Below are 16,852 nucleotides of genomic sequence, written 5' to 3' on the forward strand. Positions count from 1 at the left end.
CACACTATCGGCACCAGTGTCTGTGAGCATGGCATAGTCCTACTGAAAATAAGTCAAGTACTTCAGTTGCTGTTCTCTGCAGTGTCAGAATTTTCTTCCCCTTTAGCTCGTGGGAGTAAGTTAAGAAGTCAAAAAATTTCCATACAATCATCAAATAATGCTTCATAGTATTGACTTAACAACTCAACCTTGCTGATCTTCACCTCTTCAATTGATGAAAATTTATCCTGTTTATCTGCCTCTGTCTCTCTCTCTCTTCCCTCTCTCCATCCCCATACTGGGTCTGAACTCAAAATCCTTCGGCTCATTCAGTTTTCTTACATGCTACCACTTGAGCTGTAGTTACAAATTTTTACTGGTTATCTTGGAGATAAGTCTTAAAATTTTTCTGTCTGCCTCTTCAGTAGCTAGGATAATAGTGTGAGTCACCATATCTGACTTCTCCCATCTTTTGAGCTAAAGAAAACTAATTAACTAAGAGACAAAAACTGAAGAGCAGGCTTGTGGGGATCACATACCTTAAGTACATACTTGACTCCTTCATAGATCAGTTCAACATCTACTGTGTTCAGAAGTGTATGAGCAGGAAGAACTTGACCCCTAAAGACAATATAAGAGACATTTTAGAAAGTTGTAAGGAAACCGGGCGTGGTGGCTTACACTTGTAATCCTTAGCTACTCAGGAGGCTGTGTGATCTGAAATCACTGTTCAAAGCCAGCCCAGGCACTAAAGTCTGTGACACCCTTATCTCCAATCAACTACTGGAGGTGGTGCTGTAGCTCAAGAGGTAGGGTGGTAGCCCTGAGCTGAAGAGCTCAAGGGACAGGGCCCAGGCCCAGAATTCAAGCCCCATGATTGACTCCCCCAAAATGTTGTGATTGGGGCAAAATATGTATGTGTGCATACATATACACAAACACACATATATATATACTACTTTTTTAAACTATTTTTAAGTGTATAGCTATTTTCTCAGTATAGGAAATATATTCAAGTTTTCATACACAGTAGATGCAGAGAAGCTTTGTCAGTCCTATACTGTTACCATTTACGAGTAAATCTTTGTGTACTCTGCTGTTTTCCTGCTCTTAGTTTTATGAAAATATTCTTCCTCAAAAGCAAACAGTAACCAAAAGGCAAGGCAAAAGTTAATGTATTTAATTAACAAAGCAAAAATTTTAGATTTGTTGACAGGTGGTATGTCCTCAACGCAAGCTGAGCTGCATTATGGAGAAAATAAATCAAGCAGCCATAAAACTGTACTCAACTCATCATCATAAGCATTCAGTTTTTCTTCAACAGCTGTGTCCTCATAAACGTATGTTAGCCAATACTAAGGGTCTACTTAGTGAACAAGCCCAAGTCCCTGTTTTTATTTTCTTTCTATAAGTTTATATGTTCTTGCTAGCTTGAGATATTGAAATTATACTATATTTGTCTTTTTTGTGATAAGCTCATTTCACAGATGCTAATAACTTTAAAATTTATTTTTTAACTTGTGTCAGAATATTCTTCCTTACCAAGGCTGAATAACATTGCATTGTTACATACATGCCTTATTTTGTTTATTCATTCCAGTAGGCATTTGGGGCATTAAATAATGCTGCTATGAACATAAAACTATCTCAATTAGACTCTGCTTGCAAATCTTTGGACATATCCAGAAGTACCATTGCTAGATTACATATTAATTTTATACTATGTTACAAAATGGTCCCACCATTTTACATTCCAATACTGTACAAACGCTTAAAATTCACCACAACCTCAACAATACTTGTCATTTTTTTTTTTTTTTTGGTGGGTCATGGGGCTTGAACTCTAGGCCCTGAGCTCTTCACTCAAGGCTAGCACTCTACCATTTGAGCCAGGGCACCACCTCCAGGACTACAGGTGTGAGCCACTACACCTGGCCTGTCACTTTGTTTTCTGATAATAGACATCCTAAGTGGTGTGAGGTAATATATCATAGTGGTTTTCAGGTGTATTTCCAAATGATCAGTGATGTTGAGCATTTTCTCATATATACAACAAAATACTATATAATCATTAAAAAGTAAAACATCCTGCTTACTAGTAAGAAACATTCAAAAACATACCATTATGTGAAAAAAGCATGACAAAGAGCAGTTTCAGAACATGCTGTCACTCATATTCTAAAAAGAAAACTAGTTAAAAAATAAAAGGGCTAAGAGTTTGGCCTAGTGGTGCTTGCCTAGCATGCACCAAGACCCAGGTTCAATTCCTCAGTACCACAAACATAGATGGTGACGTAGAGCTCAAGCCTTGAGAAAGTTCAAGGACAGTGCTCAGGTCCTGAGCTCAAGCCCAGGACTAGCCAAAAAAAAAAAAAAAAATTCTTTAAAAATAAAACAGCCGGGTGCGGTGGCTTATACCTGTAATCCTAGCTACTCAAGAGGCTGAGATCAGAAGATCTTGATTCAAAGCCAGCCCCTCGCAAAAAGTCTCAGACTCTTATCTCCAGTTAAATGTCAGAAAACTGGAAGTAATGCTGTGGCTCAAGTGGTAGAGCCTTGAGCTGAAGAGCTCAGGAACAACACCCAAGCCCAGAATTCAAGACCAATAACCAATAAATGGATGAATGAATGAATGAATGTCCGGTGAACAAATGCAGCAATGGTTCTCATTGGACACCCTGAACTATAAAACCGAACCTGTATGGACCTGTATGAACCTCATAAGTTGTGAATAGAGATGGTAGGAAAAAACTGGGCGAGAGCAAGGAAGGAATAACACTGTCCAAAAACTAAATACTCTTACAGGGTACCAGGGGCTAATGCCTATAATCCTAGCTACTCAGGAGGTTGAGATCTGAAGATTACAATTCAAAGCCTATCTGAGCAGGAAAGTCCATGAGACTCTTATTTCTAGAAAACCAGAAGTGGCACTATGATGCAAAGTGGCAAAGGGGTAGCTTTGAGCAAAACAACTCAAGGAAAGTGCCCAGGCTCTGAGTTCAAGCCACACACACACAAAATTCTTTTTTTTTTTTTTTTTTTTTTTGCCAGTCCTGGGCTTGAGCTCAGGGCCTGAGCACTGTCCTTGGACTTTCTCAAGGCTAGAGCTCTACCACTTGAGCCTCAGCACCACTTCCGGCTTTTTTCTATGTATGTGGTACCGAGGAATCGAACCCGGGTCTTCATGCATGCTAGGCAAGCACTTTAACCACTAGGCCAAACTCCCGGCCACACACAAAATTCTTTACCTGACCTATGTAACCATAACACATCTGTGTATCGCCTTTATAATAACAATAAACATAATAAATAAAATCAAAATTGGAAAAATTAACTCACCATGAAAACTGCCCTGTATAACTAATATATGCTAATTTTAAAAAGCATAATTATAATTTGAAATAAGAGAGGGAAGGGAAGAAAACAAGATGAGGGAAGAGGGTGGAGGGAGGAAAATGGGGACAAAAACATGAGAAGGGGTAGCAATATTTGTGAAGTAATGTACCTTCTATCTGGCGAATATAATTACAATTAAAATATATTTTTAAAAAAGCATAATTATAGAAAATTAATAGATGGAATGATTAACAACTTGTGAATGAGGGTTAGTTTTAAATATAAGCGAAAAGGGTAAACAAATGCAGCAGTGGTACTCAATAGACACTATATTGAATTATACAACTTGTGGGCAAGGATGGGAGGAAAAAACTGGGAGACAGCAAAGGAAGAGGTAATCTGATCCCCAAAAAAATATTCCATTACCACTCTTAGGAAATGGTAACTCGCTGTACACTAAATAACAATTTTTTTAATCAAGAAAAAAGATAAACTAAAAATAAAAAATGTTAAAAGGGGAGAGAGGTCATAATGAAAATTCTAAGTGGCACATTTATACCACAGAAAAATCATGTAAGCAGGTAGACACTAGAAATAAGTAAGATTGTAATGGTAAGAAGAGACCAAGTGTTCGGTGAGCTGAAAGTCAAACAGGGATTTAGATTTGATACACAAGAGAATAACGAGAAAAATGAAAGCTGCTGAAGGTTTTAGTGCATGAGACTAACATAGTGAAAGATATTTATCACAGGACTTGAATAACTGAAATCTCAGTTCAATTTTGAAAATTTTGTTTCTTTTCTTCCTTTCAGACACTTCAAAAGGGAGTTGATAGAAGTCTAGAGACACAGAAGGAAATAAAGTGCCTGTGATTAAGTGCTTTAATATGATTAGCCCTTTGGACCATTCCTCTGGGGAATCAAAGGCAAAGCTTAGTCTCTGAAATCAGTGTGAGAAATTAGTTTAGTCCTATACACGTCTGACCTTCTACTTGAAAAACTCATGAGGTCATCCTGAATATCAGCCTCAATTATTAATCCCTAAAAGGTAGTACCAGTAATACACGGAAATACTTAGGGTTTAATGCTAGGAAGAAAATACCAGATCTTTATCACCATAGTCTGGAGAAATTTGCTACAGTTTCTGGGGGGAAAAATAAATCAACCTGTTGTAACTGTGGTATGCTCATTTCCAGACATACTCTCTCTTCCTTGCAACTACTGCCGATGAACAACAAATAGCAATCACAAGCTGCTAGGAAATGACAATAATAATAACGATTTGTTTTTCAACTGTAGTGTGTTAGTCTCATTGACTTGCACGGCCCACAAAAACAAAGACTACCTTTCTAAGGAGTGAAGGAAGTTAGAGACACTGTTTCTCAAGCTCACATCTGCCACATGAAGCGCTCCACATACAACTCCCAACATGGTGTCAGGACGCTCTGCCTGAAAGGAAGAAAAAGGGAACATATCAAAAGCCTAGACACTTGGAAAAATGTAAAACTACTCAAATTTGTTCTGAAGAAACAGGTAAAAAAATCTCTACCCTTTGTCTTAGTTTTGAGATAAAAATAAAGACATTTACTATTAGAATTTGAATAGAGGCATCATATAAAGTATTTTCAAAAAACTTTATAATCTAACTTTTCAGTGAGTTAATCAAAGTATAGTTCAAAAACAAACTGTCAAATTCAAAAGGACACAAAAATCTGGCTATTGATATCTAGTAAAAATGTGGACCTTCTGGCAATTTAGATAATAAATATATACTAAAAATTCTGATCAGTTGATATTCTTTTTTTTTCCCCTTTCTTATTTTGTACCTGTACTAAGGCTTGACCTCATGGCTTGAATCCTGTCTCTGAGCTTTTTTAGTCAAAACTAGCACTCTAGGCCAGGAGTTTGGTCTAATGGTAGAGTGCTTGCCTAGCATGCATGAAGACCCGGGTTCAATTCCTTGGTACCACATAAATAGAAAAAAGCCAGAAGTGGTGCTGAGGCTCAAGTGGTAGAGCTCTAGCCTTGAGAAAGTCCAAGGACAGTGCTCAGGCCCTGAGCTCAAGCCCAGGACTGGCACCAAAAAAAAAAAAACAAAACCAAAAAAAAAACACTAGCACTCTACTTCAGCCAAGGCTTTTTTCAGGGGTAGTTTATTAGAGATAAGAGTTTTATAGACTTCAGAGCAGGGCTGGTTTTAAAATGTGACCCTCGGCCTCCACAGTAGCAAGAATTACAGGCCTGAGCCACCAATGCCCAGCCAGTTACTTCTGTTTTAAAACATATTTTTGAGTAACTTAAAATAGCTCAGCATTCAAGAATAAGAAATGACAGCTTAAACATGTCCCTCTCACCAACACTTTGAAGATGTAGAAGCTGGTACCTTGAAACCATATTGAACAACAAGTAAAAGAGATAGTAAAGTGATATGGTACCACATACGTAGAAAAAAGGTGGAAGTGGTGCTGAGGCTCAAGTAGTAGAGCCCTAGCCTGAGAAAGTCCAAGGACAGTGCTCAGGCCCTGAGCTCAAGCCCAGGACTGGCAAAAAAAAAAAAAAAAAAGAATTGTTGTGGGTGTGTGTGCAATGGAAGTAATGAACAAGTCTTCTGACAGATGACTAAAATGCAACTTAAAGATATTCTCCGATGCATTGTCAGGCTGATAACTGGCAGTATCCAGACCACTGCCCAGTTGTAGGAATGCACACACACATTATTTTCACTGTACACAGTAGGTTAGTAGAAACATAATTATGTGAGTATGTATCTCAATCACCAGCCCAGCCCAAGAACTGTTTTAGTTTTTGGTAGTACTAGAGGTTGACCTCAGGGCCACATGCCTGCTAACTATGCTTCCAGCCCTTTTTGTGCTCTATATTTGAGACAAGAATATCAGTTTTTGTCAGAAACCACAATTCTCATGATCTAAGCCTTCTGTGTAGCTGGGATGTTGGCACAAACCACTTTACTCAGCTATTGATTGAGACTCGCAGGAATGCCTAGGTTGGCCATGAATCATGTTCTTCCCAATTCCAATCACCAAAGCAACTCAGACAACAGGTAGGAGCCATTGCACCAAATAAAAACACTTTGATACTGAAATTTTTATTTATTTTATTTTTTTTGCCAGTCCTGGGCTTGAGCTCAGGGCCTGAGCACTGTCCTTGGACTTTCTCAAGGCTAGAGCTCTACCACCTGAGCCACAGCACCACTTCCAGCTTCTTTCTATGTATATGGTACCGAGGAATCGACCCCGGGTCTTCATGCATGCTAGGCAAGCACTCTACCACTAGGCCAAACTCCCAGCCCCAGATACTGAAATTTTTAGATAGATAATCAATCACAGCTGGGCACCAGTGGCTCATGCCTATAATCCTAGCTACTCAAGGGGCTGAGATCTGAGAATCAGTTCAAAGCCAGTGCTGTGGCTCAAAGTGGTAAGCACAAGAATAGAGCTGAAGAGCTCTATTTTTGGTCCCAAGACCAACCAAAAAAAAAAAAAACATCTACATACAATCAAATTTTACCTGGGGAAAAGGACTGATCATAACACAAGCCTATTAAAATAGAAAACCTAAGCTGGGCATGGTGGTTCATGACTATATTCCTAGCTACTCAGGAGGCTGAGATTTCTGAAGATCGCAGTTCAAAGCCAGCCTGGCATGAAGCCTGTTAAACTCTTACCTCTAATTAACCACTAGAAAACTCGAAGTGGTGCTGTAGCACATGGGGAGGGTGGTGGCCTTGAGATGAGCTGAAGAGCTCAGGGACAGTGCCCAGGCTCAGAATCCAAGCCCAACAACAATAAATAAACAAACAAACAAACAAACCTAGTCCCAGAGCCAGGAGTTTGGCCTAGTGGTAGAGTGCTTGTCTAGTGTACACAAAGATGAGGGTTCGATTCTTCAGTACTACATACACAGAAAAGCTGGAAGTGGTGCAGTGGCTCAAATGGTAGAGCACCAGCCTTGAGGAAAGCCCAAGGACAGTGCTCAGGCCCTGAGTTCAGTCCCCAGGACCAGCAAAACAAACAAAAAAACTTAGTCCCAAAGATTATTTATGCAAGAAGAGAAATGTATACCTGTACTTTTTCTGCTATCAGTCTGTCCAACCAGCCAGTGTCAATTCTATTCAACTGAAAGCTTTCAGTCTCTAACAATTTGATCAGGTATTCAACTGTAGTTCGAAAATCACCTCGAATAGATAGCTCCTTCAAAGCCACCACCATATTTCTATGGGAAGAACAGAAGACAATCTGTTTCAGCCACTAATGTTTTATTGCTTTTCAATAATATTAAAAGAATGTTTTCATTCCTTTGGAATTTTACAAAGGCAAGGACACAGATAAGTTCCAAGAATAAATAATGGTACACATTTAAGTACACTCACTCACATGTATTCCAAATAGAAGAATTTAAAAGAAAGCATACTTACAAATTCTCTGATAGTAGCATAAAAACATTAGCAAATCAGATACATTTTATCACACAGAACATAGAAAAAATCATATGTAAATCACCCTCTACATTCATCTGTTAGATTTTTTTCCATCATTCATTCATTCACTTATTGTTAACTAGAACTAACATGTGCTATATATCTTATTTAAAATGTAATTTCTCCTTTTACCTTACTTACATGTAATTTATATGTAACAAAACACACTTCAAGTACAGGAGTTCAATGAGTTTTGATAAATTCTAATATACTTTATTTATTTATTTATTTATTTATTTTTGCCAGTCCTGGGCTTGGGCTCAGGGCTTGAGCACTGTCCTTGGACTTTCTCAAGGCTAGAGCTCTACCACTTGAGCCTCAGCAACACTTCCGGCTTTTTTTGCTATGTATGTGGTACCGAGGAATCGAACCCGGGTCTTCATGCATGCTAGGCAAGCACTCTACCAGTAGGCCAAACTCCCGGCCTCTAATATACTTTAATTTATAAGTTTCCTACAATTAGGCAACTGGCTAGATACTGACAGATATCAGCCTGACAAAACCTAGGAGAATATTTTTAAGCTACATTTTAGGCATGTGTCAGATGACTTGTTCATTACTTTAATTCATTCCCAAAGTATCAAAATATAATTATAATTAATATTGTTGCTGTTGTTATTTATATAAATATATATATTTTTTTTAAGTCGGTCCTAGGGCTTGAACTCAGAGCATAGGTGCTTGTCTTGAGCTTTTTTTGTTCAAGGCTAGCAATCTACAACTTTGAGCCATAGCTTCACTTCTGGTTTTGAGTTGGCGAATTGGAGAGAAGAGTCTCAGGATTTTCTTCCTCAGACAGGCTTTGAACCATGATCCTCACATTTCAGCCTCCTGAGTAGCTAGGCTTATAGATATGAGTCACCAGCACCTGACTAAATGATTACTTTTTTTTTTTTGGCCTGTCCTGGGTCTTGAACACAGGGCATGGGTATTGTCCTTGGACATTTTTTGCTCAAGGCTAGCACTCTACCACTTGAGCCACAGCACCACTTTCAGACTTTTCTGTGTATGTGGTACAGAGGAATCAAACTCAGAGCTTCATGTGTGCTAGGTAATCATTCACCACTAGACTATACTCCTGGGCCAGTGACTGCATTTTAACTATGGGATTTTTCTTATGTCTAAGGGTCTATCCTGAACCACTTTTTCAACAATACTTATTATGTATCTACATATCTACATGCTCAAGACAATAGGATCATGAGAAAGAAAAAATAAAGACAGTAATCATTCAAAATACATATAAGAAATATGTGTGTATGCATATGTATATTTTTTCCTTCTAAGAGAAGCCTATCAGGACTAGACCAAGTTAATTGATTCAGTGGTAAACTCCTTTACTACACTTCAATAATTCCAACATCATCACATCCACTACATTGTGGATTAAAAAAAAAAAAAAAAACGAAACGGGGGGGCCAGGAGTTTGGCCTAGTGGTAGAATGCATGCATGCCCAGCATACATGGAGACCTGGGGTTCAATTCCTTGGTACCATATACATAGAAAAAAAAAGGCAGAAATGGTGCTGTGGCTCAAATAGTAGAGCTCAAGCCTGCAGAAAGCCCAAGGACAGGGCTTAGGCCCTGAGTTCCAGCCCAGGGACTGGCAAAAAAATGAATTTTTTTTTTGACAAGTAGTTGTACAAAGGAGTTTCATTTCCACAAGTGAAATTATGAGTAGAATATATCATGACCAATGTCACCCCTTCCATCATTCCTCCTCATTTTCCCCCATTCCATCACTGTATTGTTCCTCTAGATTACACATTTCCATGATGACAGAGACCCTATTTTGGTCCGTATGATATTACCAGATATTACCGTAATAGTTACTAGTTAATATTTATTGAGTAGTGTGAATGAATAAATGAACAGAGGGAAACAGCAAGAACAAAATAAAGAGAATGTAGGTTGTGTCAGTGGATGGTATAATTGAAGCAAAAGGTCTGAGAAGAGTTACTAGGCAAATTCAACAAGTATTTCCTGAATGCCTGCCACATACAGAGAATACACCAGTAACAAGATAGATATTCTTCTAGTCTCATAATCTATGGATAATGCTGGTGTATAGATAATTATTGGTAACTTTGGAATGTTATCTAGAAGCAAGATTATTATGAAGACATTTTTAACATATCAAAAAGTTAACCTAGTTTATTCTATAGAGAAATATAACAGGGCAAGGCAAAATTAAGGAACAAGGCTTGTGAACCAGGTCACGTGATATCTTTAGAAAATACCAGTGGACTTGCCTAATCAAGACTTAAACTTTAATACCACTAGAGGCCAGTCCGCCAACATAAATGAGGTGCATGGATGGGGTATAGTAGACTACAGTTTACATCCCATCTAAAAAACATAGTCACATACAACTTTACTTAACTTTTGCCATACAGATTAAAAGAACAATATTGTTTGTCATTATTATCTGTTTTCTGCTTTGGTTTGTGTTTTTGAGGAGAAAAAAAAATACATATTTTTAATCTCCAATTGACAAGTTAAAAACAATCAAGCAAAAAACAAACCATAGTGAGCCGATTAAAACACATCTACAGGGACCAGGAGTTTGGCCTAATGTTAGAGTGCTTCCTAGCATGCACGAAGACCCGGGTTCAATTCCATGGTACGATACACATAGAAAAAAGCCAGAAGTGATGCTGAGGCTCAAGTGGTAGAGATCTAGCCTTGAGAAAGACTGAGTACAGTGCTCAGGCCCTGAGCTCAAAGCCTGGGACTGGCAAAAAAAAAAAAAAAAAAAAAAATCTACAAACTGATAGTGGCTACAAAGCTACCAAGCTTACAAGCTCTAGTGTGAAGTTAGCAGAGCAGGAAGAGACAGTAAAGGGTAACATTGAGCCGATGCTTACTTAGTTTGGTATGGTTTCTTAGTTTGGTATGGTTTCTAGTAGCACTTTATAAACTTGTAAAATTCTACTTATGGTTTTAACCAAATGAAGGACATAAAGAACAAAACAGTGCTGGGTGCAGTGGCTCACGCCTGTAATCCTAGCTACTCAGGAGGCTGAGACCTGAGGATCATGGTTCAAAGCCAGCAGGGGCACTAAAGACCAGGTGACTCATATCTCCAATTAATCATCAGAAAACAAGAAGTGAAGTTGTGGTTCGAGGGGTAGGGTGGTAACCTTGAGCTGAAGAGCTCAGGGACAGTGCCCAGGCCCAGAGCTCAAGCCCCATGAACAAAAAAAGACAAGAAATAGAGATTTTTCTATATCTGAAAAGAATATTAAGCTGGGCGCGGTGACTCATGACAATAATCCAAGCTACTCAGGAGGCTGAGATCTGAGGATAGCAATTCAAAGCCAGCCCCAGCACTAAAGTCGGGGAGACTCTTATCTCCAATTAAACACTAGAAAACTGGAAGTAGAGCTGTGCTCAAGGGATAGGTCTTAAGAGCTCAGAGACACCACCGAGGGCCCCAGAGTTCAAGCCCCACGACCGACCAAAAAATAAAAATAAAAAATAAAATAAAAACTAAGAATATTCATATTTATTGATTAGTTTACAATGTGTATAGTTCAAAGGTGAAAGGAATGCAATCAGATGTGTGGTATAAGGCAATAAAAAATTAATTAAAATCAAAAGATAAGGGTACAGCTCTGTGGAAGAACAAATGTCAAGCATATGAGGAAGGCCCTGAGTTTACCAATATCACAAAAAAGAAAGAAAGAAAACAAGAAACAAAGAGATATCAGTTCGATTTTCAATTCTGGACAGATATTTTTAAATAGATAAGCTATCAAAATTACCTCGTAAAACTCATAAGTTTTTAAGAAAACAAAATAATTATTTTTACATTTAAAGTTTATTACTAAAAGGATGTAAACCAACATTTATAACATGCTAGTATCAACTGTTCAATACATTATAGCACTCAAGTCCTATTTGTATAATGTAGACAATGCTTTTATGGCCCTTTCCATAAACTGAACAATATAACTTTACTACTTTACATGACTAACGTATCTGGGGACTATAGTTAATAACACATATATCTGAAATTTTCAAGGAAGATAGATTTTAAAGCACTCTTACCACAAAAACACGGTAAGTATGTGGAAAAATAATACAGATGTCTAAAGAGCTTGAGTTAAGCCAGGTACTGGTAGTACATTCAAACTATAGTCTTTACTACTCAGGAGGCTAAGATCTGAGGATTTCAGTTTGAAGCCATAAAAGTTCATCTCCAAAAAGCTGAAGTGGAAATGGAAGTGGCAGAACACTAGCCTTGAGCAACAAAACCAAATCAGAGTGCCCACAAAGTCTAAGTCGCATGCCTGCGAGAACATGCATGCAAGTGTGCACGCATATACACGTGCACACACACACACACACACACACACACACATACAGCTTGAGTTAGCAATTCACAACTTAAGGATATAAAACTTCATGTGGCGCAAGAGGAATTTCAATGCCAAACTTTAGATGCTATTACAGAGCTACAGTGACCAAAACAGCTTGGTACTGGCACAAGAACAGGCCTGGAGACCAATGGAATAGAACTGAGGCCCCAGATATTAACCCACAGACCTATGGCCACCCCATCTTTGATAAGGAAGCCAAAAAAGTAGAATGGAAGAAAGAAAGCTCTTCAACAAGTGGTGCTGGCAGAACTGGTTAAGCACCTGCAGAAAGCTAAAGTTAGATCCTTCTTTGTCACCCTGCACCAGGATTAACTCCAAATGGATTAAAGACCTCAAGGTAAAAGCAGATACACTGAAAACTTTACAAGAAAGAATAGGAGATACACTAGGTCTCCTTGGGACAAGTTGAAACTTTCTTAATAAGGACCAAGAAACACAACAAATCAGAGAAAGTCTGGAAAAGTGGGAATGCATTAAACTGCAGAGCTTCTGTATGGCAAAGAACTAGCAAATTAACTAAAAAACCTTCAGAGTGGGAGAAGATCTTCACTAACCATACAACAGACAAAGGCCTCATATCTAAAATATATCAACAGCTCCAAAAATTGAATCACTCTAAAACTAATCTCCAAAGAAACAACCATCCCATTAAAAGATGAGCTAGGGCCAGGAGTTTGGCCTAGTGGTAGAGTGCTTGCCTAGCATGCACGAAGACCCAGGTTCAATTCCTCGGTACCGCATACGTAGAAAAAGCCAGAAGTGGTGCTAAGGCTCAAGTGGTAAAGCTCTAGCCTTGAGAAAAATCCAAGGACAGTGCTCAGGCCCTGAGCTTAAGCCCAGGACTGGCAAAAAAAAAAAAAAAAAAGATGGGGCAAAGACTTAAGAGTCTTCTCTGAAGAAGAAATAAGAATGGCCTATAGACACATGAAGAAATGCTCGACATTTCTGGCCATAAAAGAAATGCAAATCAAAACAACTCTAAGATTCCACCTCACTCCAGTTAAAATGGCCAGGATCAAGAAAACTAATAACAGATGCTGGAGGGGATGCAGCCAAGAGGGATCACTACTACACTGTTGGTGGGAGTGCAAACTCTTTCAACCACTATGGAAAGTAGTATGGCAGTTCCTCAACAGACTAAGCATAGAGCTCCCCTATGACCCAGAAATTCTACTCCTTGGCATTTACCCAATCGTCCAGAAACAAGGACATACTAAAGTCACTAACACAACAATGTTCATTGCAGCACTATTTACCATAGCAAAGATATGGAACCAACCCAGATGTCCCTTAGTTGATGAGTGGATCAACAAGATGTGGTATTTATACACAATGGAATTCTATGCTGCTGTCAGAAAGAATGACATCTCCCCATTTGTAAGGAAATGGAAAGACTTAGAAAAAATCCTATTAAGTGAAGTAAGCCAGACTCAAAGGATCATAGGCTCCATGGTTTCCCTCATTTGTCATAATCAGTAGACACCTTAGGCTTTCCTAGCAGAGATTTACAATAGAACAAAACCTACATACATAAGGCCATATAGAACGATGCTAAATGAAAGGACCTCCAGGATATAGAAACAAAAGCCATATAATGAGTGGTTGTCCTCAATGTACTATATTATCTCTCACCTCTTTTGCTGTCCCCTGGTTATCTCATATTGTTACAATATTTTACCTTGTTATCTGATATATTGGATATATGGGTATTTGGTTATTTGAAATTGGATAGGGAAGGGGGAAAACAAGATGAGGGGTGGGAGTGGGGGGCGGGGAAATGGGGACCAAGACATGAGAAAGGGTATCAATGTAGATGAAGTAATGCACCTTCTATCTGGTGAATATAATGTAACCCTTCTATTAATTACAATAAAAACATATGAAAAAAAAAAACAAAAGTTCATGTGGGCCGGAAGTTTGGCCTAATGGTAGAGTGCTTGCCTAGTATGCACAAAGACCTGGGGTTGATTCCTCAGTACTACATATATAGAAAAGCCAGAAGTGGTGCTGTGGCTCCAGTGGTCAAGGAAAGACCAAGGACAGTGATCAGGCCCTGTACTCAAGCCCCAGGACTGGCCAAAAAAAAAAAAAACTTTCTGCCAGACACAATGGCTCACGCCAGTAATCCTAGCTACCCAGGAGGCCGAGATCTGAGGATTGCAGTTCAAAGCCAGCCTAGGCACTAAAGACCATGAGACTCTTATCCCCAATTAACCACTGGAAAACCAGAAGTGGTGCTGGAGTAGTGGAGGAGGGTGGTAAAAACCCTACAGTTGTATCTTTATTTCTAGGAGTTATTTGATACCGGGGCCGGGAGTTTGGCCTAGTGGTAGAGTGCTTGCCTAGCATGCACGAAGACCCGGGTTCGATTCCTTGTTACCACATACATAGAAAAAAAAAGCTGGAAGTGGTGCTGAGTCTCAAGTGGTAGAGTGCTAAGCCTTGAGAAAGTCCAAGGACAGTGCTCAGGCCCTGAGCCCAAGCCCAGGACTGGCAAAAAAAAACAAAACAAAAGGAGTTATTTGATACCAAGCTCTTGATACTAAGAATCTGCTCTCTCCAATAATACTATCCTGTGGGGAAAAATATTATACCTTTAAAACGAATTACTTTATAAGTTCATCAAAAAGAATACTTGAGGCAGCCAGGAATGTAAACTAGTAGTAGAGTGCTTGCCTAGCATGCACAAAGCCCTGGGTTCAATTCCTAGGTACCACATACACAGAAAAAGTGGGAAGTGGTGTTGCGGCTCAAGTGGTAGAGTGGCAGCCTTGAGAAAGCCCAAGGTCAGTGTCCAGACCTCAAGCCTCAGGACTGGAAAAAAAAAGAAGTTTTGAGAACTTGGGGCTGTAGTTCAAGTGGTAGAGCATCCAATAGCCAGTACCACAAAAACAAAACCAAGATGCAGAAAAATGTGAAGACTACAGGCACTAACAGAACAACATGGAGCCAAATACTGCATAAATTGACATAATATGAATGCAAATACCTACAAGACATTTTTAAAGATCTATCTATAGTATTATTTTCATAGAAGGTAAGGGATTCCTATTCTCATGTCTATACTTTCACTAAGGATTAGCACAATTTGTTTGGCAAAATGCAAACAAACGCTATTATACTTACGAAATGGCTTCTTCTCTGTTTTCTCCCCAGGAAAAGCAGTGACCAAACTGAGAATCAGCAAATTCATGAAGTCCTCCTGCAGCAGCAACACTGAAATAACCCCAAACGTTCTTATTGCTGCGGAAATTTAGTTCCTGAACTGTTCCTGAGCTTGGCTTAAATCCCTGTTCAAAAATGAGTAACAAGAGACCATGTCATTTTTCTAAGACAGCATTGATACAGTCTATATTCAAGTTTTGTATAAATCATGTACAGTTGTATACATAAAGGCCCAACAGGCTCAGTGCTACAGACCCACTGAAGACACTACAGTAAAATGGACAGTGAAACGAGCACTCACCTGCTGAGAAACTTGTATGAATTTCTCTCTTTAGAGGAAATTCCAACATATTTCAGAAGTACGATTAAAAGGAAAGGCAGGGTGGGGGCGGAGGGGGAGAAGTGGGGAGCATACACATTTTAAGTGGTGGGGGTTACCTCATCAGGATTTTCACTTGTGATACGAGCAGCAATAACATGGCCTCTCGGACTAGGAACATGAGAAGAATTTTCAAAGTCAATGGGACTATCACCCCAGGGAGAGACTCCATACATCATGCGGATATCCTTGATTCTAAATAGAGGGATCCCCATGGCAATCTGAAAGGTAGTAAGAAACATATAATTCATTTACCACAGTTACTTTCCTTAAAGCATAGAAGCTATCAGAGTCTTTAAGGGATTTTTTTTCTCTTTTGTAACCACAACCTTAAATATCCCAATCTTATAAATGTATTTTACAATCAACAACTCTACCTTACCTGAAATACAATATATAACCACAGATAAGTCACTGGAGTATTCCCTTCTCATAAAAATGTCCTCAAATCAAAGTGGCACTTGTGGCTCCAGTGGTAGAGCAATAGACTTGAGCTGAAGAGCTCAGGGACAGTGCCCAGGCCCAGAGATCAAGTCCCACAACCAGCAAAAATAAATAAATATCCTCAAATTCCGAATGCAACAGATCTAATATTTCCTCTGTTGTCATTTCTCCATGAAGGGATAAGAATGAAACTAACCAATGCAACAGCTGATGTTACCAGCAATCCAAGAAGTTGTTTAAAAAAATCAACAATATTTGAAGTATCTCTTTCATTCCCACAAACCACAGAAAGTACTTTTTCTTTAACTAGAAGGTATTCCCAAGAACAAAGAAAAAATACTAAAAGTAATATCAAACCATGGGCTGGGAGTTTTACCTGCTGATAGAGTGCTTGCCTAGACCCGGGTTCGATTCTTCAGTACCACATATAAAGAAAAAAGCCAGAAGTGGTGCTGTGGCTCAAGAGGTAGAGCTCTAGCCTTGAGAAAACCCAAGGATAATACTTAGGCCCTGAGCCTAAGCCCAGGACTGTCAAGAAAAAAAAAAGTATTATCAAACTTTATCATTTCCTATTACTGCTTCCGATAAAATTTGTTTCATGGGCTCTGAGAAGACAACAATACTTCAATAGTAATAATGACTTTATGTGGTATAAAAACAAAATGTG

General features: G+C 38.9%; 1 protein-coding gene across 4 annotated transcripts in view; it reads right to left on the bottom strand.

Moving 5' to 3' along the window:
- The window catches only part of Acaca (acetyl-CoA carboxylase alpha), a 251,719-nt gene that overhangs the window by 160,544 nt on the left and 74,323 nt on the right, over positions 1-16,852 (bottom strand). For all 4 annotated transcript variants that reach the window (XM_090351204.1, XM_090351203.1, XM_090351206.1 and 1 more), the window contains 5 exons: positions 15,801-15,962; positions 15,324-15,487; positions 7,397-7,547; positions 4,660-4,763; positions 519-600 (listed from right to left, as the gene is read on the bottom strand). In XM_090351204.1, coding sequence (XP_090207330.1) covers positions 519-600; positions 4,660-4,763; positions 7,397-7,547; positions 15,324-15,487; positions 15,801-15,962 — 663 coding nt within the window. The remainder of the gene's footprint in view (positions 1-518; positions 601-4,659; positions 4,764-7,396; positions 7,548-15,323; positions 15,488-15,800; positions 15,963-16,852) is intronic.

This window comes from Megascapheus bottae, chromosome 17 (genome assembly GCF_031878675.1).
Source record: "Megascapheus bottae isolate mThoBot1 chromosome 17, mThoBot2.hap1, whole genome shotgun sequence".
Taxonomy (NCBI): domain Eukaryota; kingdom Metazoa; phylum Chordata; class Mammalia; order Rodentia; family Geomyidae; genus Megascapheus; species Megascapheus bottae.